Source organism: Melanerpes formicivorus, unplaced genomic scaffold, assembly GCF_026170545.1.
Source record: "Melanerpes formicivorus ecotype bairdi unplaced genomic scaffold, bMelFor1.0.p_v2 SCAF_48, whole genome shotgun sequence".
Lineage (NCBI taxonomy): Eukaryota > Metazoa > Chordata > Aves > Piciformes > Picidae > Melanerpes > Melanerpes formicivorus.
In genome coordinates, this window is record NW_027142400.1 from 4816536 (window position 1) to 4841238 (window position 24703).

At 43.7% G+C, this 24703-nt stretch overlaps 1 protein-coding gene across 7 annotated transcripts in view; it reads left to right on the forward strand.

The window, feature by feature from the left end:
• The window catches only part of CEP170B (centrosomal protein 170B), a 59555-nt gene that overhangs the window by 25003 nt on the left and 9849 nt on the right, over positions 1–24703 (forward strand). For 3 of the 7 annotated variants that reach the window (XM_068160262.1, XM_068160263.1, XM_068160268.1), the window contains exons 3-11: positions 3929–4030; positions 5008–5484; positions 7657–7719; positions 8510–9276; positions 11356–11544; positions 11734–11842; positions 14463–16238; positions 19550–19799; positions 21990–22149. In XM_068160262.1, coding sequence (XP_068016363.1) covers positions 3929–4030; positions 5008–5484; positions 7657–7719; positions 8510–9276; positions 11356–11544; positions 11734–11842; positions 14463–16238; positions 19550–19799; positions 21990–22149 — 3893 coding nt within the window. The remainder of the gene's footprint in view (positions 1–3928; positions 4031–5007; positions 5485–7656; positions 7720–8509; positions 9277–11355; positions 11545–11733; positions 11843–14462; positions 16239–19549; positions 19800–21989; positions 22150–24703) is intronic. The other 4 variants (XM_068160265.1, XM_068160267.1, XM_068160269.1 and 1 more) reach the window with 2 other exon arrangements.

The window sequence follows — 24703 nt, forward strand, 5'->3', positions numbered from 1 at the left end:
GTAGTGGAGCTGTGCGCTTGTCATAACAGCTCTTCTACCCACACTCTGATAGAAAGCAGTGTTAAGAGAGACTTTCCTCTGTCCCTTCCGTCACCTTTGTCCTGCCGTTGTGGTCTTCTGTGTGACTCACTTCTCCATAAATACATCTTTTGTATTGACACATCTTATTTCTTTTGTTGTGGTGCCTCTCCTTCAGGTGATCAATAGTTCTCTATTAATTTAACAAGCCATGTTCTTGTAAGATTTGTTAAACAAATGAACCTCCTTTGTTCTGTGCTAAAGCAGCCTTCATTTTTCCTTTTGAGTGACTGCCCCAAACACTGAAATGCAGGAGCAGAACATACATGTCAGTGGTCTTCCGTGTATTACATCGTCACTGGTGGCTCGGTATTTATCTGTCTGAATGCTTGTGCTGACCTCAATTCAGTTACCTAAAAGGATGGGTTTCAGGCTGTCTGCCTGAATTGATGAGCCAAGAAATATGTCTAAATGAACTGGCACCATCTGGACAGCCTGGCACCGAATGGAGGGAGGTGGTAACAAGCTGCCATCAATTGGAGGAGGTCTCATATCATTAAAACGACTGAGCAGTTAGTTTTCATTGGTGTTCTTAGCTTCATTGCTGATTCAGTCTGCTTTTGCAAGAGCTGCCATCTTTCGCTAAAATGCAGCAGACAGGTGGTAGCATCAGGGTGGCATACATGTCTCAGGACACAGCAGATGCGCTGCTTTGGATGCTGCAGATCCAGGTTGAGACTGCCACCCAAAATGTATCCCAACTGGTGAAGAGCAGAGTCCTCTGGCATAACTGCATGTAGCTGCTCTCTGGCTTGCTTCTGTCACAGGCATCTGATTTTTTTTGCCTTCCTATCATGCTGTTTGTTGTGTGTGTTTTGGGTTTTTTTACCCCTCCCCTTTTTATAGAATATTATTGTGTTAGATCTGGAGTGGAGAGAGACATCAGCTTGATTGTACTGGCTAATTAGAAGGGGTGGAGGCTTCTGATCTGAGGAGTGCAGTGAATTCATACAACTTTACTGAAGTCAGGAATATTTTATGCTGGCTCAGGATCTGGCCACTTTCAACAGTAGGCAAGAATGAAGGTGTCTGTGTCACTTCATGATGTTACTCAAAATGCAAATTAATATGAAGGCTTGGTGGAAACATTAATTGATCTTAAAATATTGAAAATGTCCCCAGATAACGAGATCCTGCCCTGACTTTCCATCTGTGCCTTTTGCAGTCTTTGAAGTGGAGCTCCAAAAAAGTGAGCAGATGTGTTGCACATGTTGTAACAGAGCATTGCAGGTGGTGCCACATAAGGTCTATGTCATGGGGCAGGAGGGACCTTCTGCCACCATCCAGTTAGTGCAATGAAGCAGCTCCCATGCTGGTGGCCCCAGGTCTGTGCCCTCTGGCCAACCTGATGTATTCTCTGACAGGGCTCCTTGATGTGGCCCGGGGGTTTGGGTTTGTGCTACCTTTTCTCAGAGGGAGAATTTGGGGAATACCAGGGCACTGCTAGGGTTCTTCAGTGTAGGGGATGGAACTTGAGAAGGCAGAGGAGCTGACTCATTATTCTTTATAAGTTTTTTAAAAATTTTTTTCCTTCAACTTTCCTTGCAATCCTGAAGATTCCTGTCAGCACAAGGTCTGACCAAGGTTGATTTGCTCCCATAACTACCTTCTACTACCCTGTAGCAGAAAAGCTCCTGAGGGACAAAGGCTGTAGCTGCCATGTTTGGTGCACAGGTGAGGGGTACAGATCTTAGGGCAAAGAATAGCTTATGGGAAGAATTGTGTCCTGTAAGGATGGATGTGAGCTGTCTTATCTTACTTCTGCCCCTTTGGAAGCAAACTGTTCTTGGAATAGGTAACTAGAACCTAATAGACTAGGGTGCTTTTGGGATCCTGTGAGAGGATGGCATGTGCTGAAGCAATGAGCTGTAGTGAGGCAGCTCCTTGTAAGGTACAAGTAGTAGCACTACCCATGTTTGTGAAAGATGCTGTTTGTGCAGAGTAGAATCTGAGATGGTCTTTGCAATTCATCTGTAGGGTAGTATGCTTAGGATTTGTTCCACCAGCAACTTATAATAAGCCACTGATGAGTTTTTATAATTGGTTGTATTAATCTGAGACAGGAAGCCAAAATTTCTCTTCGGGCTTGAGCCCTTCACTGTGCCCCATTGACCTTTAGGTGGGAGCTACCTCAGACACGGCTGGCTGTTGTTAGTGGATTTGTCCATCACCCCAGACTGGTGTTCTGGCAGTTCAGAGGGTGATAATTCATTGCAGTTTGTGCCTAAAAGAAGAGCCTGACATTAGTAGAGCAGATCCTGTGTGGCTGGGGTGAGGATCTGCTCGGTGGTATAGGGCAGGATGGCTTTCTGATGGGCTGTGTGACAGAAGGTCTCAGCCTAGCAGAGCTCAAACCCAGCATTTGGGTGCCTCTGTTAATTGACAAGCTTGTGAATCGGTTTTTGTTGTGTTTTTCTTTTTCTTTCCCTTTTTTCTTTCCACTCTCTCGAGTGGTTTACCCATCCTCAGTCCTGAAACATATTTCCCAACAGTTCCAGTTTATTCAGTGTGAGAAGTGCTTTCTGCTTTGAACTTTCAAGACCGCCTACGTAATGGCAACAGAGTTTATCTTCTAAACACTCTAGGCAGAAAGGAGAGTAATACTTCCAGTCTCTTTTGATGTTCAGTGTGAAGAGAGGCAAAGATCTCTTGGACAGGGACTGTGGGCTGCATCTGTAAAACAAAATTTTTGCCTGTGGACTGTCAGTGTATGAGCTCATCTGTCTCTGGAACTATTCTAGAATAAAACCATCTACCTTAGATGTAGTAGTGCTCATTGGGTCTGTATAGCTTCAGAAACAGCAGCATGAAATCAGGCTTTTTTATTCTTTGACTTAATTCCCCTTCGTCTCTTGACTTCTCTTATGCTAACGAGTGCTTTCTGTCCTGTCCCTGTTAAAGTAGGGAATGCAGAGTTGGAGAGCTGTTTGGCTGCTGTACACAGAGCACTGTGTGATTTAAAGCAACAAGCTAAGTGGCAGCTGGCGGTAGAAGCCCAGCTATTGCTCTGTAGCTGGAGCCAGGGTTTAAGATGTGGTCAGTGAAGAGTGTACTGATGGTTGCTTGGGTAGAGGCAGAAGCAGCTAACAAAGCTGGAGCTTAACATCAGCCCCTTTCCTGTCCTTGTGTTTCTACTACCTTTAGATGAAGAAACAAAAGCTACTTCATTTGCTTCTCTTAAACCATTATAAAAATACGATAATAACTATACCACATGTAAATTGAGGCATATTCTTTTTACTTGTTGCATAAACAGCAGCAGCCCCCAAGGCACTGCCCAAACACAATCTTGTTTTGTGGAGACAAAAGCAGAAGCAGACAATGGGTTCCTTTTGGTACCAATTGTTGGAGCAAAGCCTGATCTTCCAATGAATGCTCACTGAGCAGAGAAAATAGTAGAAACCTGTCTCCATAAGAAAAACTTCTGTCCTGCGTAGAATATGGAATCCACTTGGTTCACATTAAGCTTTAAAGAGCAAGAGTCTACTTTATGTATGTGTAAGGCAGCAGTTTTACCATTTCCCTTGAAGCTGTAATGCTGCAAGAATTTCCTGTTATGGGATATATGTCACTTAGAGTGGGAGCGTTGGAAAAAAAACCATAGCTATAAATGAGAGCAAAGGGGGAGGGCGAGTCAGCATCTTGCAGCAGAATGTAAGAAGGCAAAAAAGAGAGGGAAGAGAAGACTTAACATACTCATTATGTACAATTTGCTGTTACAACTGCAGTGTAACAGGTACACGATCTCATCTGGCCCTGCTATTTTTCCTTTTTGACATGCGGGTTGACTTCTATGAGCCTGGTAAATGTTAATGTTTCTGTGTCAAAGTATTTGTTTATCCTCTTCTAGAAACCAATACCTACCGCACCCCTCTTTATGGGCAGCCCTCCTGGTGGGGGGAAGATGATGCAAACAACAAGGAGGACAGAAGGCAAGAGGAACATTACTCAGGTAATGGAGGTGATTTGGGGTGGGAGAGGGTGTAAGGGAGATGGGCAAAATGTTTGCACCCTTCTGATGTTTACCATGTGAAGCCATCCTGCTTCAAGGCTGTAATTACACTTTTTTTTTTTTTTAATGTGCTCAAATTTGCATATTCCTGTCTGTAGATTGATGAAACCAGAATAAGGGAATATTAAATTTCCTCTAAAATACCTGCACTTTAGGAAGATCAGTTGTGGAATAGTTCAGTGTGGTTGAGAAACACCTTGCTAAGCTTGTTTGAGACCTAGTTATACAGCAGTGCTGTGTCTGTGATTCTCTGCAGCCCGCCTGAATAAACCATCCACTGTGTCTCCCAGGAGTTTCCTGAGATGTTTTAAGATCATTGACTGGATTTGATCAATGTGGAAGCAGTCTGTTTCTCACCTCATCATCCTTGGAAGCCATTTAGTCTTACTGCTCCTGTTGTTGTGAATCTGTATATGTGGAAGATGCATCTTTTCTCATTCATACAGTCACTTCGATGTTTCTATCAAATGCCTATGCTTCGCCGCACAATGTAGCGCTTTGATTTTGATGAGTGTGCAGCATATCTGTTCTCTACCAGAGAGAGCTGGTGATTGGCAGCCATCTCAAGAGGTTGAAATTAGCACATGACCTTCTAGTCAAGAAATTTGGGTACTACCAAAAACAGTGTGGCTTGGTGATATTAGAGAATTAGCTGTTGATCCAGCAAATCCATGCCTGTCATTACCTTTGCACACCCATGCTTTTCCATTGAACTGTGGAAAGCTGAGTAGGTGTACACGTAAGTGAATTCAGCAAAATGGAACAGGTTCTCCTCACATCAGCCCATGCATACAAAATGCTACCGACCACATAGGTTTCTGCCGAAACATTTAACTTCTTTTTCTTTTTTTCCCCAAATCCATTGCACCTAGTGTTTGTGAACTTAAGCTTTTCTTGCCTTTTTTTTTTTTTTGTAGAAAGATCAAAAGAGATAACCCAACATGAAGAGGAACTGAATGGTAATATTTCAACTTATAGAGATTCCCAAGAACGGTCTGTGTTTGCTTTTCGGAGAGAGCCAAGTTACTTTGAGATTCCAACTAAAGAATTCCAGCAGCCATCAAAATCTCCAGAAACACAGGTTCATGAGATCCCAACAAAGGATATCGATGCTGTAGTAGCCCCTGTTGTACAGAGTCATGCCTCTTTCACCATTGAATTTGATGATGGTACTCCTGGTAAAATAAAGATAAAAGACCACGTAACCAAATTTTCACTCAGACAGAGAAGACCGTACAGTAAGGAACCAGCTCATACAGAGGTGATGTCAGCGGAGAGCAAAGTGGCTGACTGGCTGGTCCAGAATGACCCAAGCTTGATGAGACGGCAGTCTCCAGGAGATGATGCGTACAGCACAAAGAGTGACCTGCCAGTTCATGTGAGAACACTTAAAGGTGAGTGAATGTCTCCTTGTGTGGGCGTGGTTTTCTGTTGGCTATGCAAATGCAGCAGAATGAAGGGGGAAACCCCTTCTCCTATCAAGAAGGGCTGGACTTAATTATCTCTGCTTCAGATTTGCAAGATGAAGAATATTTCATTAATTACTGTTAATGTTTTGAATTCAACTAGCAGACTTTTCACCTGGCCCTGAAGTCATGTGTGATGCTGGCATGGGGACACTCTGATTTGGTTCCTCTACATCTATAATCTCAGCTCAGCAGTAACAGTGATTGAAAAGAAGATTTTAATTTTTAAATGTCTAAAATAACTTCCATGTGTTCAGGCAGGCTGGTAAAGTCAGGTATTTCAGTGGCTTCTCCTAGCTGAAGGAATTAACTTCCTTTTGGCTGTAGTCACCCTGATGACTGTAATCACCAGATCCACACAGTAGAATGACCAGAGGTCCTAACAGAGAGACTGGTGATAGAGTTGAGATATACATAATCACTGATGAAGAAAATTGATGTAGTGTAGAAGAAACTAAAGCTTTTTTAAAGCCCTGCTCTGTTCAAAAGCTTCATTTTGTGAACCTGTGTCCTGTTATCTGTGACTGTGAGGAATACATTGGGAATTTTAAAAGGTCTGAAGTGTAGTTTGGAGCCCAGTTCATAGTGCGGCTGGTGGCACTCACGTGATTCTTATGTGAGTTTGAATAGAATCATAGGATCTTATTTTGCAAGATTTGTACTTGCTTGGATGTCTGTCTGGGACCATGCACTGAACAGCTAGTAGGAAACCACTGATTCCTGCATCCTTGCTGCCTTGCAAGCCTCTGGAAGAGCTATCATTTTGAACTGCAACTTTTAACTGATTAAGTCATAGTGAAGGTTTCTAGACTTGCACTTGAGGTCCTTATTAAATGACAGCAATACCTTCTTTTCTTTAAAGAAATGTTTGCTTGGTCCTTGTTGGAAAAACCTGGTAGTGTGAAGACTTTCTCTTGTTACACCTGCAGCTTGCTGTTTAGTGTGCAGTTCTTTTATAAGCTCCTGTGGTCAAAAAAGACTCATATACCCAGCCTTGGAGTTTGTCATGGCATGGAAATTGAACTGCTTTGTTGTCGTTGCTTGTTTCTCAATAAGAGGCAGTGCTGCAGTGCCCTGCCTGATTACTTAGCGTCTTATTTTTGGTCTACTGTGACAATGTGATAGAGGATTTTGGGATTTGGGCTGAGGTTTTTCTGTTAATGTGCTACAGGATTTTGATGACTTGTTGGAGAACATTGTCAGGGATAGAAATGTGCTTCAGTAGCTTTGCTTTTTCCTGTTGGTGAAAATTAGGCCGCTGCTGAACCTAGGATTTTCCTGAGCAATTCACAGGAATAGTAGATTGACTACACTTGCCTCTTTACAGTCCATAAGGCATGGAAAGAAGCTGAGGTAATTGAATGCATTCTTTGCATATCAAGTAATCAACTCTTTGGACATTTGATTAAAACATACACTGTTGGTGGCCTGAGGAGTTTATCCACCTCTACTTTGGCAGAGGACAGGCAGTCATTTATCTGCGATAGCTGTGTAACATGTTCTTCTGACAGCCCTAATTTTAAAATTGTCTTGGAGGCTTCTCCTGGCTGCCTACCAGCTTTGTGTCTTCAGGATCAGAGATTCCCACCATTGGGGCTCATTAGTGACCTTTGTTCACTTTCAGGAACTATGTGGTGAACGTAAAACCTGGTACCAAGACTGGAAAGTTTGGGTCTTAGCAGCTTGAGAGGGCATGCGTGGTGGTGTGCTGGGGCATCTGTGGGCAGGGTGGGAGTTTTTTTGTTGTAGCCTCACATTCAGCAGAGTTGTTAGGCAAAACCCTTTAATTTAAGAACTTTTCCCTTCCAAGGACAAAGCTTATCATCCCTCAGGGTACAATGCAAAGCCAGCAGGCTTCCTTCATGAAGGTGTTGGGAAAATTCAGAGGACTGACTCCAGGGTTGAATGGATCTTGTATTATATTGTAATCTTTCACAGCTAACTTGAGATAATAGATGGTTGTCATCCATGTGTCTGGAGAACTTGCAAAGTAGGTTTGAGCAGTTTTCCTTTCAAACACGTGGTATTTTAGCCAGTATATCTTGCTGCATATTACAGTCTAGAGCGCAGAGACCTCTTCCCCCCTTCTCCCGATGACAGGTTCCTGGTCGTTGACTGAATCGTGTTGTGTGCCTTCACACCAGTTTCCTTCTCCAAAAAAAGGTTTGTTTTTTGGTTTACTTTTAACTTTTTGTTGTACTTACTTTCTTGACAGTCAGATGCTGAGGGGCAGACATCACTGAAACACAAGGAAGGTTGTAAACATGGTTGTTGTGAAAATAATTGCAAACTTATTTTAAGCTTTGCTTGGCTGGTGCTTGGCCCGCTTATGGGATGTCTTGGTGTGATTCTTAAATCTTCAGGAAAAGTAAGGAATAATGCAAATTCACTTTTCTTGTAGCTTCTGGTTTATTTCCCCTCAGTTCAGATACTTAAGAAGTGCATGCACTCACAACACACTGATCTTGTCTTTCATCATAGGAATATGATTTCATGGGATGTAGTGTATGGGGGGGTTATTTACTGATTCTGCAGAGATATTTCTGCTCTGTAACAGAGAGAACATAATTAAATAGTCTTGACCTACAATAACTGGAAGAATGGCAAAACTATGTCATAATTTTTATTGAAAGGGAAAACATAAATAAATAAATAATTTAGGTATCTAAATCTGCATTACAAAATCAGAAATTCTTGGGGTTGAAATGATTTCTTGATTGTTTTTTAATAACTTCATAGCCTGCCAGTTGTGAAAAGTGGGTCAGGAGACAGCTGCTGCTTTTGTTTCGTCTGATGGGACACAATACCTGTACCACAAAAGATGTCTTTGGATCTGTTTTAATACTACAGGATTTGTTTCTTTTAACTGAAATGATAAATTTCAACCAAGAGGTAATGACAGGACCACAGCAACTGAGAATATGGAAGTCAAATGTACATACCTTGTTCCCAGGCAATAGGCACGAGGACGGGACACAGAGTGACTCCGAAGACCCTGTGGCACCCAAGGCAGAGAAGGAGGCAACAACAACAGGCAGTGAACGTGCGACAGAGCAAGGCAGGCTACAGCGCCAGATGAGACGTGATCCCCATGAGATGCTGCACAACAAGCAGGCCTTCGTCATTGAGTTCTTTGAGGACACGCCACGGAAGAAACGGTCACAGTCCTTCACGCACAGCGCGCAGTCCTCCCAGAGTGACACCGATCCAGGGCAGAAGACCAAGGTTGAAAAACGCAAAAACGCGTTGCCAGCAGAGAAGTTGGGAAATGTGGCACCACCATCTCACCTTGGGGCCCAGGGCGGCAAACCCAATAATAGCTCCTCTGGGACCCAAAGAACTAGCTCCTTCAAGAGGGAGAAAACAGAGGATAGGATCAACTCTTCATCCTCCTCTGCTTCCAGAGCATCAGCCAAAACATACGGGAGTGTTGGAAGAAAGTCCAAAATGGCTCAGGATTTTATGGCTGAGTACTTGAGGGAGACTGCTCAGTCTGGGAAGCCAAGCACTGAGAAACCGGCACCTCTGCCCGTGCCGGTAGCTCCACGTGTGGTTGTATCCTCAGAACCAGAGTCTGCCACTGCTCCACCTCCAGAGGTAAAGTCAGCCCAGGGCAGGAGGAATGATGAGGAGGACAGTGTGAGCGAGACGGGCACATACACCATTGAGACAGAGTCACAGGATAAAGAGGTGGAGGAAGCACGGAAGATGATAGACCAGGTAAATGCTGCTTTTCTGTGCTTAGTGAGCTAAGGGCTGAAGGCTTGGGTTTCTGCACCTTGTGATTGAAGGCCTAGTTTTCTTAGCTGTTGCCATGAAGGACTGCTTCATTTTAAATTGAGTGCAGCAGGGGTTTATGGTTAGGAGTGGGAAATCATCCTGAGTGACCTGTGTTAAGGATAATCCCCAACAAACTGAGAGACTGGTCTTAAAAAAAAAACCCAACAAAAAAATCCCACCACCACCAAAAAAAAAAACCACAAGTGAAAAACCTACAGAGTACAAGAAGGCAAGGTAAACCCACAGCAAAGAGCTGCTTTGCTTCCAAAATGGAATTTGGATGTGAAAATACAAGAATGGGGTTGCCATGTGTTTAGGGGAAGGGCAGCACCGGAAAAGAGATCAGAGTGATTCTGCCAAGAGTCATGGCTGGGAGCAACTCAGCTCTCTAGAACTGCTCCCAAGCCTCTGCCTTGGCGTTGCATGACCTCCTGCCCACTGTTACGAAGATGGGAGCTGCAGCCCAGCACTGATGCAGTATCCTATTTTTGGCCAAAGGTAGACCAAAAGAAATGGAGGCCAGGGGCTGGTGCTTAGTGGTAGGTGGTCCTGTGTTTGGCTGTGCCTGGTTAGAAAGGGAGTGCCTGCTGGCAGGGCAAGTGGCAACTAGTCGAAGTAGTGAAGGGTGTGTACTATGGCAGGGGCAATCCTAGATGGATCTGTACTTGTTTGGATTTTGCAAAGTGAATGATAATCTAGAAATAAAACCCCAGAGATGAGGGAGAGGCTTAACAAAATCTACTCAATTAAGCAACCACAGGGCAAACCAAAGTTTGGTTGATTTTCAGGTTTAACTTTCATCTGCGGTCTATTATACAAACAAAGCTGGCAAATTGCTGTGAAGGTTTAGTGAAATGTAGGCAGGAGGGTGATGAGGTTTAAAGGAAGCCTTAACTGACTTTAGATCTTTGTATACACTATTCTGTAAGCTTGGATATAGCTTCCCTTTTTTTGTTTATTTATTACATTTGTTCCTTAAATCTTGTTTTAAATGTGACCGGAAGCTTTTGGAACAGGATGTTTAGGCCACAACAAGGCCCTGGTCCTGTCATTAGATGGTTGATTTTTATACTGGGGAAATATGAGGAAAAATGCCACAAAAATATGATTATTTCTGGGGAGTAGTCTTGGCAGCCATGTGACTTGGGCAGGGTAACTGGCGAAGTTCTGCTCCTAACTATGCTGTAGACTTGGTGCAGTGCAGAATTGCTGCTTTGGAAACAACTGATAACCAGACCTCAGATTCTGTCCAGGAAGAAAGTCAAGACAAATTCTGAACTTGCTGAGGTTTTGAGGTGAATCTGCTTTTTATTCCCCCACCATTGCACACACACTTTTTTCTAATAGAAATGAGAGTGAAGAACTTCATGACTATCTCTGCCCAGACTAAGTATCCTTCACGGTGACATCTTCTTCTGAACTACTTGTAGTTAGGGAAGAGAAACAAGTCCTTCTGAGGCATGGATCTTGATCACTCTCCTAGGAAGATCTGTTTATCTCCAGGGAGAATATGTCCAGCTAGCTCAAACACTGACTGGTTTCAAAGGTATATTATTTCCTGGGTCCTCATGTGGCAGTGCAAGGCTGCTTTGCTCAACTTAATCTTTGTTACAGTCTATCAAAGACTCTGGAGATGGAGCTTTCCCTTTTTTTCTTTCTTTTTTTTCCTAATTCTCCATGAATGAGCTGGTAAATCACTTTCCTGACACTCATCCTAAATTTTTCATAGCTGAAAAGGGCCTCCTTTTCAGAGAAAATTACTACTGTTAAAGATAACATACTGAAATAATGAGGGGAGGGAGAAAAGGTAGGTATGAGTGGGATTCTGTGAGTAAGTCTATTTCAAGCTTCTGCTGTGGAGTACAGCAGAAAGTGATTTACATAGCTTGTATGGGAGCATTAGCAAGTGCTTCTTGCCCTTTGTGATCATATTTTGTATCTGATAATACTTTGTGGATTTGGATTATTGGGCTAATGTTTTCTTGGATTTTAATATTTCCAATGCAAACAACTTTTCAGGTTTTTGGTGTTCTTGAATCACCTGAATTTACCAGAATCTCTTCAGCCTTTAGACCAATAATTAAAGGTGAAAAAGATGACTCCAGTTCTCATCAACATCTAATCAGTGAAAATGGCACTAGTCAGAAGTCACCCTTGCTCCAGGCATTTGCCTCAAAAGCTGTGAGTGGGTCTCAAGCTGATGTGCAGGTATGGGCAGTCCAGGTGGATTTGCTGGGATGGTGGAGGTGTAGATGTGTTTTCTGTCTGGATGGAAATGCAATGCCCAGAGTGATTTCCATTTTGAGGAGACTGATGTGTGGATGAGAGGAGAGATTTTGTTTCTAGGATTTGGTTTACAAAGACTCTTCTGACACCACCTTCCCTACCTTGTTGTAGATGTCTGCAGCATCTCAAGGGAGTCAGAAGTGGGTGTCTAGGTGGGCAAGCCTTGCGGACAGTTACTCTGACTCTGGATCTGTCTCTGGGCAGGGTGATGGGGCTGCAGGTAAGTCTCATCCTGACATTCCTGTTTGAAGGTGACTGAATCTAGGCCACAATGATATGAAAAGCAGAAACTAAGGGCTTTTATCCATGTGGCTGTGGCTTGTTTCCATTTTAGTTAATGTAATTGAGGATGAGAAGGACAGAATAACTTGTTCCCAGTGGAATAAAGGTGATGGAGAGAGCCTTCAGTATGTATTTCAGAGTCACCCAAGAAGTTCTTAACTGATATGTTTGACAAGAATAAAGGGTACCTGGAAAAGAAAAAAGTCATAAGGACTGCCTTATGATGCCAGATGAAAGTCCTTTGCAAGTTGTCTTGGACTTAGTTGCTAACTTGTGCTTTTTTTGTGTGCATACTTCTCCTGTGTCCAGCTGTACTGAGAATTATAGGCAGTTATGGGGTTTCCTGTCAGTTGGCAGGTTTGAAGCATTGGAGATCAGCCTAGAAAAGTGGATATGAAAGGGAGAAGGGGAACAGGAAGGGATCAGACTTCCATTGTTACTGGGAAGACAGCTTACAGAACCTGTGGTCCTGTTGGTGAGAAAGGGAGAAGCATGCTTTTTTGGTTTTTGTAAATGTTTTCAACCTCTCTGGGTGGAAACATTACCTTCTTGCCATCAACAGCTGTAAGTAGAATCCATAAAGATTAGATGAAACCTTTATTAGAATAAACCTTTATTAGAATAAACCAAACCAGGTTGGAAGAGACCTTCAAGATCATCGTGTCCAACCCATCAACCAATCCAACCCACCCAAACAGCTAACCCATGGCACCAAGCACCCCGTCAAGTCTCCTTCTGAACACCTTCAATGACGGCGACTCCACCACCTCCCCGGGCAGCCCATTCCATAGCGCAATCACTCTTTCTGTATAGAACTTCTTCCTAACATCCAACCTGAACCTCCCCTGGCGCAGCTTGAGACTGTGTCCTCTTGTTCTGGTACTGGGTGCCTGGGAGAAGAGACCATCATCAGCCTGTCTACAACCTCCCTTCAGGTAGTTGTAGAGAGTGATAAGGTCACCCCTAAGTCTCCTCTTCTCCAGGCTAAGCAGCCCCAGCTCCCTCAGCCTCTCCTCATAGGGCTTGTGTTCCAAACCCCTCACCAACTTTGTTGCTCTTCTCTGGACTCGTTCCAGCAAGTCAACATCCTTCCTAAACTGAGGGGCCCAGAACTGGACACAGTACTCGAGGTGTGGCCTAACCAGTGCAGTGTACAGGGGCAGAATGACCTCCCTGCTCCTGCTGGCCACAGTGTTCTTGATGCAGGCCAGGATGCCATTGGCCCTCTTGGCTGCCTGGGCACACTGCAGGCTCATGTTAAGCCTACCGTCAACCAGCACCCCCAGGCCCCTCTCTGCCTGGCTGCTCTCTAGCCACTCTGACCCCAGCCTGTAGCACTGCATGGGGTTGTTGTGGCCAATGTGCAGAACCCGGCATTTGGATGTGTTAAATCTCATGCCGTTGGATTCTGCCCATCTGTCCAGCCTGTTGAGGTCTCTCTGCAGAGCCTCTCTGCCCTCCAGCAGATCAACTCTTGCCCCCAGCTTGGTGTCGTCAGCAAATTTACTGATGATGGACTCAATGCCCTCATCCAGATCATCAATAAAGATGTTAAAGAGCACAGGGCCCAGCACTGATCCTTGGGGCACACCACTAGTGACTGGCTGCCAGCTGGATGTGGCACCATTCACCACCACTCTCTGGGCTCGGCCCTCCAGCCAGTTCCTAACCCATCGCAGTGTGCTCCCGTCCAAGCCATGGGCTGACAGTTTGGCCAGCAGTTTGCTATGGGGGACGGTGTCAAAGGCCTTGCTGAGGTCCAGGTAGACTACATCAACAGGCCTCCCCACATCCACCAGGCGGGTCACCTGATCATAGAAGGAGATCAGGTTGGTCAGGCAGGACCTGAAGGTTGTTTTGAAGGTCATTGCCAGTGTTTTCACATGTGAGAACCTGGCTCCTAGAGTGTTTAAAATAATGGTCAAGTAACCAGTTCTGGTATTTAGAGTCTTCACTATCAGATATGAAGCCCTGGGGGCATGGGATAAATAAGAGCTTTGAGTTGGTGATATTTGTCTATGCTGATAAGCCCACCCATGCTGGGGTGGTGAGCTGTAACTCAGAGCTTTTCTCCTGGAGCTTTGCTGTGGGATGTGCTTGTATGAGAACTTGATACTGTGAAAAACACCATATATTTAGTCAAATGGGCAATGTTGTGTAGAGTGGCACTTACAGCACTACATCACTGTAGTTGTTTGTCTAATGTTTTTTCATTTCATTCCTGTTGCCTGATTTTTGGTAGATAGGTGCCAGCAATACTGTTAGGCTCTAAAGTGGGAGGATGGATCTGAAATCCTGCCTTGGCAGAGGGAAGGTGTTGAGCCACTCTGATCCAACAAGGGAGCTAAGTATGACATCTGTATTGATAAAGCCGAGGGATTGAGCACCAGCCAGGCCCTATTGATGTTCATGTTACATAAAAGCTTAGTTCTCTTAGAACTTGTGTCTTGTGAGTACTTTTATGAGCTTGAACTGTGCAGGAGCAAGCTTTTCCTAAATAGATAAATAAATGCTATAGTTGTACATCAGTTGATTCTTGTCCATTTAACCCTCCTCAGAAAGCGGTGTAGCCCCAAAACCTGGGGAACCAGAAAATGCTGTGCCCTTGAGAACAAGGCGCCTTCTTCCCCAACTCCCACCAAGTGATAAATCAGAGAGTCCCACACCTGCAGCAGTCCTGGTTTGCCAGGAGTCCTATTCTGAGGTTACCAAGAGAACTATCGTGAAGGACCACTGTGTGGAAGCCTATGGTGATCCCAATAGCTGCCTCTTCATCCAAGAAGACTTGGATCCAGATAGCCTCAGTGATGCCAGCAGATCTGATGATGGCTTCAGCACAGACAAAGGCAAGAAATACAAAGAGAGCAATAAAATGCTAGAGCAGATGGGGGAAGACACAAGATCAGAGAGCTGGCAGCCAGGATCCTCCCAAGTCTCAAATGTGAGAGCTGTAAGTGAGCCAATTTCAACTTCTTTCTACATTGGTGATGACAGCAATGATGCAGAGATACCCTCTAAGCTCTCTGTGAACATGTCACATGCTCGAGCAGACAAAGACAGCAAGGATCAGGAGTTTTCCTTCAAGTCTGCTGGCACGTCGGTTCCTGGAAAGCCACCAGTCAAAGATGTTAGTGCTTACGTAAACGCAAGTGGAAAAGTGGTTATTTCCCTTCATCAGAATCTTCCTGAAGATCAAGAAAACATGGCAGGAAAGGAAACATCATCTTTTGTTAGGCAAGAAAGTTTTACCAAAGATAAATCAAGCAGTGGTGTTCCCCAAAATAAACTCCCACATATTTCAAGTCACCCTCTGCTTAAAGATTTAGAGGCTGTTCGATCAACTCGTATGGACTTTGGTCAGGAAACTCATCTTCTCCTTAAAGACACTGAAACTGCCTTGGCAGCACTGGAAGCCAAATTGCTTTGTCAAAATCAACATCTGGAGCCCTCAGAATCTGCTGGTCAGCTGGAGGACTCCTTGTCAGGGGACTCGGATGTGGACACTGCTAGCACGGTCAGCTTGGTGAGTGGGAAGAACGTCCCAACAAATGCCCCAAAACGTAAAGCAGTCATGAGCTTGCATAAGGAGAAATCTTCCACGCCATCCATCCAGGACCAGTATGGGCAGCCCAGCGCTCGGGACAGATTGACAGAGAAGCGGAAAACACAAGCACCAGAAGCATCAAACCACACGGACACTGCTAAACGCTTCCAGATGAAGCGGAGCACTGGAACTCGAGGTTCGCTTGACTTCACGGATGATGAGAGAAGCTCAAGCTTGCCCTACTTGCCAGCCCCTGATGCGGTTGTGTCTGACCATGAGCACTCAGTAACTCGTCCAGTTCCCAGAAGGAAACCTTTTACTCAGGCCACCAAGGAGGACCACAGCAAAACAACCTTGAATGTGCAGAAAATCCAGCAAGTTCTCACTCGCTCCAACAGTTTATCCACCCCACGGCCCACAAGGGCCTCAAAGCTACGTCGTGCCCGGCTGGGAGATACTTCGGACAATGAATGCGTCGATTCCGAGAAAACAGCTACTAACCCTGAAGCTACTGCTCTGGGCACCAAGCAGTCCACGGAAACAAAGAAGCTCTCCCGGCTGGACATCCTTGCCATGCCAAGGAAACGGGCAGGTTCATTTACAGTGCCCAGTGACTCTGAGACAACGCAATCAAGGCCGGGGTTTTCAGGCCGGAGTGTGGAGTCCTATCGGAAGACGACGACTGCTTCGGAGGTGAGAGCTGCAGCAAGGAAGACGGCAGCTGCTGCCTCCACAAAGCAGCCTTTCAGCAGGACCCGTTCAAGCAGTGTCAAGTATTCCTCCTCATCCAGTAAGTGCTTGTGCTTTATGTTTCTCCCCTATTCCCCTCTTTCTGCTTTGTAGGCTGCACATGGTTGCCAAGGATTGGTATCTCAGCACTATAAATGCTGCGTTGGTGAGTACAGATGCCCAGTAAACAAGTGGTACAGAGGTTGAGATTTCCTGTGGGTTTGGAAACAGCGTATCTCGCACCCAATGATATGTTATGGTGGTGTCTGTGAGGATACCCCAAATCACTTCTTTCTTGTGTTTTTTTATTGTTTGTTTGGGTTTTTTGCTTTAGGGTTTTTTGTGTTTGGTTTTTTATGTTTTGGTTTTGCTTTGTTGGCTTTTGTTTGGGGTTTTTTTTAACGTGACTTTGTTTTTTAAACAATTCCCATGTGACAGGAGCACGTTAGTAATTTTTCAGTTAAAAGGGCAGAACTTAATGCCTTTCTGGTGCTACAAGGAATTCTGTTCTGTTTTACTTTGACTTTTAAGATTCAAAATTTATTCCCAGAGAGCTTATAATGGTGTTGATGACAGCTAATGTCCGAAGTGGCATGTCTGAAGGCATCTGAAACAGGTGAACAGGAAATAAGTGTCCTTGTGTTGTGAAGCCTGTTCCCTTGCTCTTCCTACACCAGACACTATATGTTGATTTTCACTGTGTATTTTCATTCCCTGTTGCCATAGGTAAGGCAGAGGCACAGCTGTGTTTCCCATGAGATGCAGGGCTTTGAGGGCTATCTTGCCATTTAGCTGTGCATTTAACAAACCCTTGCAATAGCAGTGTCTGTCACAATGAAATTGGCCTTAAATTACGAGCTGGGACCAATGTACATGACAACTCAAAGATAGTGATTAATAATAGAATATTGTCCTCAACACCTTTGGTCTAAGTCCTGGTCTCTGCCCATTGTCTGTGATCTACCATAAATATGGCAAAGCAGATCTGTTTGCTTAGGTTTTCAGGAATGAAAGGCAAAGGGAGGCAAAGGGACAGGAAGAACCCCTTGGCTGGGTTTCCCAGGCCCATTAGGAGGGATGCTTTTTTTCAGCAGATCTGTGGTTTTGTAAGGGGTCTTAGAGTTTTGGGTGTCTCCATTTCACATATTTTCATGCAGTTGAAATAATTACCCTTCTTGCACTATTCATTTTTATTGCATGCTAAAAATGTTATTTGCTGCTTGATTTGATTTGGATTGTTTTAGAGCATCCAGCTTCTCTTTAATATTTTTTTTCTTACCTATTTATATATGCATGTAAATCAGAATGTGAATATGCTGGAAGAGTATGTACAGTCTCTTTTGCCTTGAGATGATGCTATTAATTGATTTATTTTTAAACAATAACAAATTTAAAGCAAAATAATGTGGTCAGAGTTTCCTGAGCAGGAAGCACTCTTTGCAGTCTCTCTCCATTTGGACCACAGACTTCAAATCATTTGGAGAAAAATAATAATAAGCATTGGCCAATTGTTAGTTTAAATGAATTGGTTTTTGATTTCCAGAGCTCTGTAGTAGCATGCTAATATCTTTTCTCATGCATAGTTGCGGCAGATGATGCTAATCCTTTCTCTGAATTAGTTGCTTTTAAAATACTAACCTCCTAATTCCTTGATAGGATTGTGAACCTTCCACAAACTCCTAAGTACTCTCTTGTACTTCATGCTTCATTGTGCTGTGCCATGTATGATGCATGTTCCTACACTAATGCTGTTAGAGTTATAGTGAATCAACACCTAGCACAAGAGTTATTGATAAACTAAATTCTTGCACTGTGTGATCAAGACATCTTTTAGCATGATACAATAACCCTTGAAAGCAGTGAGTGCCAAGCTTGGGAGTAAGGAGGCAGGTGTGGCCAATTTATTCAAGGATTTCTTAAGGCGTTTAGCTAACCACAATAGTTTCCAACTCTCCCAGTGGGAGAAAGTTAATTTCTCTAAGAGGAGCAGGATGAGCTCTGGCTGTGAGACAAGAAAACCAGTAGATTGTCGGGCCCTCTGAAGTAACTCTGTGGAATGCTTAGATAACATCAGAATAATCCAAGTTACCAATTCTGAAAGCTAAGGGCCTGTCATCTCCTGCTCCTCTGTGTATATGGTTTGTTTACTCAGTGTAATTTGAATGGTACTGTGGGAGTTGATTCTCATTTCCCTTGGCATAGAGGGATGGAAAATCAGGCTCTTCATTAAAAAATTGCTATTCAATGACAGGGTGACCTCTTGAGTCTAAACCTGTGTTTAAAAAAATTATCTCTGATTGAATATGAGCAAATTTGTTTCCTCTGTGTGTGTGTATATATGTGAATCTTAAGTCAAGACATTTGCATAGCTAGAGCAGACATACCAATATCTAGGAGTGCTTCTTTCACTCTACAGTAACTATCTGTTCTTTCCACCTGCATTTTTTATGCCAAATTTATTATTTTTGTTTGTGTGCTCTGTGATGCTGGTTTAATTTGCTTGCAGTGCTTCAGGGTTAGGACAATTCTGGTAACTCAGCAAAGCTTTTAGGTGTTTAATAACTTGGTGTGTTTAAAACCTTTAGGTGTTTTAATGTTATTTTAAGTAAGTAGGCTGATTCTGTGTTTGGTGGGTCTTGATTCTCCAGGGAAGGAGGGAAGGGAATGATACAGTATCCATAGAGAGTGTAGAGAGGCAGCAAACACTGGAAGCCCAGTTTTCAAAGGAGGACATCTTGATTCTTCCCATGCAAGGAGGACCTGGGTGTCTACAGATGTGTAGCACCAGCTAGGATAAGTGGACAGCTTCCACTTGGCTCCAGAGATTGGAGCTGACTGTGTGAACACTCTTTCTTGTAGAATGTTGTTAATGGTGAATTGGGAGGCAGGAGGTCAACCTGGGGGCATGGACTCCTACACATAACACAAAGTACTGTAGTCTGTTCTTCACTCAAAATCCCCTTCTTTTGCTTCTTCTTGCAGCTAACTGGAAAGGTGTTTGCAGGCTTGAAAATTGGGCTCTTTTTAGAAAACGACTTCTGTGGGACTGTGAGGAGTCTGAAACGTGCTACTTACACACAGAGCTTCTGTGCATGGAAAGCCAAGTCTGTGGTAGTAATTTACTGCATTGGATGTTAACACAGTCATTTTGCCTTTCCATTGGAATTTCACACTCCAAATTTGTATAGCAAATGGGAGCCATAGAAGTGCTCACATTTGAAATAAGCTCTGAGAATGTACTGTTTAACTTAAAATTTGCACAGAAACTCTCCTTTCCTTGTGCTCTTGGGCTAGTTTTGTGTTACCTTTTTGCCCTTTTGTAGTTATTCTTTACTAGTTTCCTCAGTCTGAAACCAATTCATTTTTTATAAGCATCAAGGCGGAGACCACAGGGTTCAGATTACACTTCTACTTCGGAGGAGGAATATGGCTCAAATCACAGCTCCCCTAAACACAAACGCTCCCATACTTCAACAGCCACACAAACACCAAGGATACGTGGCTCTGGACTGAGCAAGCAGAAGCACAATGGCAGAGAAACGGATGATGATGAAGAGTTTGATGACCAACCTAACCCCTACAACTTCATGGCGCAAACAGCAGAGATAGCAGAAATAGCCAGGTGAGGTGGGGTTCTATGCACGGACTCACATGCTGAAAATGGATTGAGGGTTTGTTTCAGTGTTCAAAAGAAGCCCAGGTATGGAAGTAGAAGGAGAGGTAATCTCTCCTGTTGTTGTTGTGTCCCCCATCTCCTTCATATCTGAACATCATCGTGTTCAGACTTGAAAGGCTTTAATGAAGCTTTACAGCTTGTGTTAGGCAACGCATCTTTTGTCTAAAACATGTCAAGATGCAGGGAAGCTAGTTTCTGTCTTTGTTTCTTGTTCAAGCTGTGAACAGGTATCTTCTTTTACCTCTAAGCATGTCAGAAGATGTAATTGTTTGTACCTGTTTATCTGTGCTTTCTGCTGGAAGTCACTGTATGCTCATGGAGTGGTTGGTGTGAACTGTTCTAATTGTCCACAGGGGAAGTCAAATGGATTAGCAAAGACTAAATGTGTAAGCTACTGAAGCTGCATTGCCTGAAGCCAGTGAGGGAGCAGTAAGCAGTCACTGTGGGGCAGAAACCTCTTTGCTTGGCACAATTGAATCCAAACAAGAAAATTTGTATAAATGCATTGCCTTTGCTTAGCTTGATGTCCCTGGATACGGGACCTATTGTGTATTGGTGGTCTGGTGGTTGCCTGGAGGAACTCATCCGTAAAGCAAACAGATTCTTTTTTTAAACAGTGGCATTTGCGGTTTGACATCTCTAGTATGCAACAGTGTTATGCCAGTTTTCCAGAAATACTGGTCTTCCACTGCATGGCCATGCTTGAAATACTTTCAGCTGAGGAAGTTGTCTTCTGTCTGCTTTTGGTCAGCAGTCCACATCACCCTTACGCATGCTGCACTGATCTCGAAAGGGCTTTTCTTGTGTGAACATTGCTGTCAAGCTTCTCAGAAGTGTGTCATCATTCAAGCCAGGCTGAATTACCTGTGCTGCATGAAGAGCGTGTGGGAGATGCTGGCTTCCCTCCAAACAGTATTTGTAGCGTGGGGAGAGCTTCGGGTTGCAGCAGCTATAAATAAATGGTTGCATCAGACTTGTCTGGCGCGGCACATTGCAGGGCTCGGTCACAGAGTCTGCTTGGTAATTGCAGTTCTGATTTCCGTTGCTGTTCCCATATTAACTGGGAGGGGTTTAGAGGAGTCAGAGTTAAAAGGGAAAATGCCTCTTGTTTACATTAAGTGAATCGCATAATGGATGCGATTCGTGACAGCTCTGTTCAAACCAGGGTGGACAGAGGACACTGTAGGCAAGCAGAGCAAACTGCTTGTTATTAGTCCAAGCATATTAATTAAGCATTTTCTGAGAAAATATTTTGATGAACTGACAGTTTTATCCCATTAATTATTTCTTCTCATTTTAAGAAGGTGTCTTTCAGATAAAGCTGGATAGCTAGAAGATTATTTTTTTCTTTCAAAAGCTTTTCTTTAAAATTACTACAACAGTTCCTTGTGGTCTGAAGAGATGGTGGGGGTTTTTTTAAGGTCTGCTAGCAGCAATCCAGAGACTTAGAAAACATTTTTGAGGTCTAGAGCAAGTGGAGTAGAGTGCTGCAATCACAGAGTGTTGAACTGGACAGTTGTAAAGGGGCTTGAAGTTTCAAGACTTGGTTTCTGCAAACCAGATCACTCTTAGTGACACCTTGCTTACTGGTTATCCCTTAGCTCTACTGGAGAATATGGACTATTTCAATTTAGGGTCTGTAAATCAGAAGGAAGAAGAAAAGAAAATTGGAGGTTTTATTGCTTCAGTAACAAAGGAAAAAAAACAACAACTTTTTTTTCCCTTGTATGGGCTTTTTAGGGAAAACGAAGCCCCAAGAAGGCAAACTGACTGTGTTCTATTAAAAAAAAAAAAACCCCAAACAAACTGGGAAGTAAGAGTGGATGGGTGGAGGAGCAATAGTTTAAAGCTTTTTGGATTATCTTCAATACTTTCTGGTAGCGTGTAGTCACTAGAATTTACTCTTTAGCAAATACCTGCTTTGAAGATGGGTTCAGGAATGGGGAGGATTTATTTTGTATGCAGCCAGAGCGTCCCTCAGCACCCTGCCAAGGCACTCAAAAGCCCCAGCTTTCCTCAGCCTCTGCAGAGGTTATAGTTACCACAAACTTTTTGTGGCTTCCTTGTTTATATTTTATGACTGAGGCATGTTGAATCATGTATCCTCATGGTTCTGCTGCATGCCTTGTGCTTTAGGCTCAGCCAAACCTTGGTGAAGGATGTGGCCATCCTTGCTCGGGAGATTCATGATGTTGCTGGAGATGGAGACTCACAGAGTTCATCGGGGACAGGACCAAGCACTTCCCTCAGCTCTGTGCCCAACACTCCTGCTTCCACCATATCAGCAAGAGAAGAGGTAAGATCCTGAACAACAAAAATCTCTGCCTTTGAATGGTAGTAGTAAGTAGACAGGGCGCAGTTGTGGTGGGAGACCTGAGCAGTATACTGAGTTGGTACAGCATTAAAAAACCCTCACCCCTGTTCTTGAATATACCCAATAGAAAGATTGACTACAAGCTCTTTAGAGTACTCTTTATTTTGCCCTCCTCTGTACTACAGCCAACCTTACCAGAGGTGGGAGTTTAGTATTTCTAAAGGCAGCTAGTTGGACTTTGGTTCCTGAAGTTTGCATCTGAGGAACAGGATGGAGCAATGGGTGTGCTGGACCACTGTTCCAGGGCTGTTGAAATGCTGTGCAGGTGTTAATCGAATCACTTCCCTTTGCCTCTGTATTGATGGTTGGGGAGTCTGTTCTCCAGCCAATAGGTTGGGCAAGGAAGAAGGCAGTAATCTTGGGAAGTCTTGTTCTCCAGCTCTTCAGTGAAGCTGTGGCTTCCTCCTGAGCTGTGTAGCATGGTTTGTGTACACTGGTGATTTCTGAATTTGACTCACTGCAGGGACTCAGCTCAGGTCAAACTTGACTGCGAGGTCACCAGAAAGCTACAGCTGCTAAAGCAAAATTGCCTTTGCTTCTGTTTAAATCTAAACTCCCTTCTGTCTACCACCAGCGGGTGCTTAAGAAAATACACAGCTCTCCTTATCTGCTGTTTAGAGGGACTTCTTGGCCCTCTGTTGGCTTTGACAGTTGGGAGAATTGCAGACCTGTCCAAAGCAGGGGTTCAGAGCAGAGTTCAGCACCTGCCAAGAGAGGCCCTGTGACACTGCTGTGATTGTCTCTGAAGGTGCAAAACACAAATTTAGGGAGATACCTAGAAAATCAGGCGAGTGTGGCCTGTGCTAAGCTGAGGTCAGCTGCAGCCTGCTCAGGAAGGGTTTTTAGCCTGGGGTTGCTTTGAGCTGCAGTGCACAAGTGTTTTGAAATAACTTCAGGCTCTGAGATAAAGTGTTACCTTGCTTTGCTTCCTTGTAAGTGCCACACCTGCAAAATTGCCTTTTGTACCATTCTTCTCCAGCAGTTATGGTGACAGATGAACCTTTCTCACTTGCAAATGAAACGTTTGCCATGTGTTGGTAATGACCAGTACTCAGTGCCCAATTGCTTCCAGAAAAACCTACATTTTTGTCAAATGCCACTGAAGGGTGCAACCAGTGGCTGGTATAGAGGGATTGTCCTCTGGTGCTAAAGGAAGAACACCTGCAAATTGCAAGATTTATGCTCTGTGCAAAAGGATGGGCTCCAAAGCATATGGTTGTGATGCTGAATGGTAGGCTCACAAAGACAGGATTACTAGGACCCAGACAATTAAGAGCTTCTCTGTGATGTGGCTTGGCAGCACTGCCATGTGCTGTGTGGGACATGCCAGTCATAGTAGTCAGGAGAGCCAGTGTAGGAAATGATCCTGACAGTACCCACTGTTAGGGCAGTTTTTGAGATCTGACAGTGGTGTAAAGGACAAGAGCTGGAGCTTATGAAGACAGTTCAGAGTCCATTACCTTTGGGGTGTTCAAAAAGTGATGGCTGAAACCACCATAAAGGTCTTTATCTAGGCTCACTCCAAACAGGGTTGGATAGCAGAATGATTTTGGCAGGGCCAGTGTCTGAGAGGTCATCTGAGTTACACCCAAAAGCTGCCACCTGTTAGTGATAGCCTGGAACAGGTTAAATCAGCAGATGTTTCTACTGGCGATGCTGAGATGTGGAGCTGAATCCTGAATAGCTCAAGATCCAGCCCATCTCATGAATCCTGGGAGTTATGTTATGAATGGGAGCAATATAAACTGGCATGGGTTTAACAAACACACAACTTGTTGGAACTGGGCTAGAATTAACGATCACACCTCTTCAGCTCTGGGTGCTGCTGAATCTGTACTAAAATAATTATTTTGACTTAATGCAGAGAAGTTGCTTGAAAGTATCTGAAGATAAGTGTGTGATGCTAACTACTGTGAATTTATTGAGTGCTTATTAAACAACTTTATATTAAATATTCTGAGGAAGGACTTAGGGATGAGGAATAGCTACGATGGTTATAATAGTAATGTATTGAAACAGCTGATAAAAGGAAGTATGTGAATAAGAAATGTCTCTTATACTGTTCTAGCTCTTGCTGTGTTGAATGTCATCCTGCTAGGACTTGATTTTCTACTGTTAAATGTTTATACCTATTCAAATAAAGTGGGGAAAGATGCAGGAAAAATAAGTACTGTTGCTGGGATCACTTTTGAGAAGAGTTTAGTGCCATACAAGAAGCTTCACTTTAGACTAGTGTGTGGCCCAGTACTTCTTGGCCTCAGATGGACTGCTTTTAAATTACTTGTATTGTGAGGCTTGGTTAAAGATTTAAAATCATGAGCATTCTCTTAAAAGTTAAGACAAAATCTTAGATTTGAGCCTCCTTCTGCATGTTCTGTCCTTTCAGGTCCAGTGCTGGCTTGTGTATTTGCCAGGGAGAAGTTCAATTTCCCCAGTGCATGTTTGCAGTTGTTTGTTTGTTTGTTTTTGTAACCTC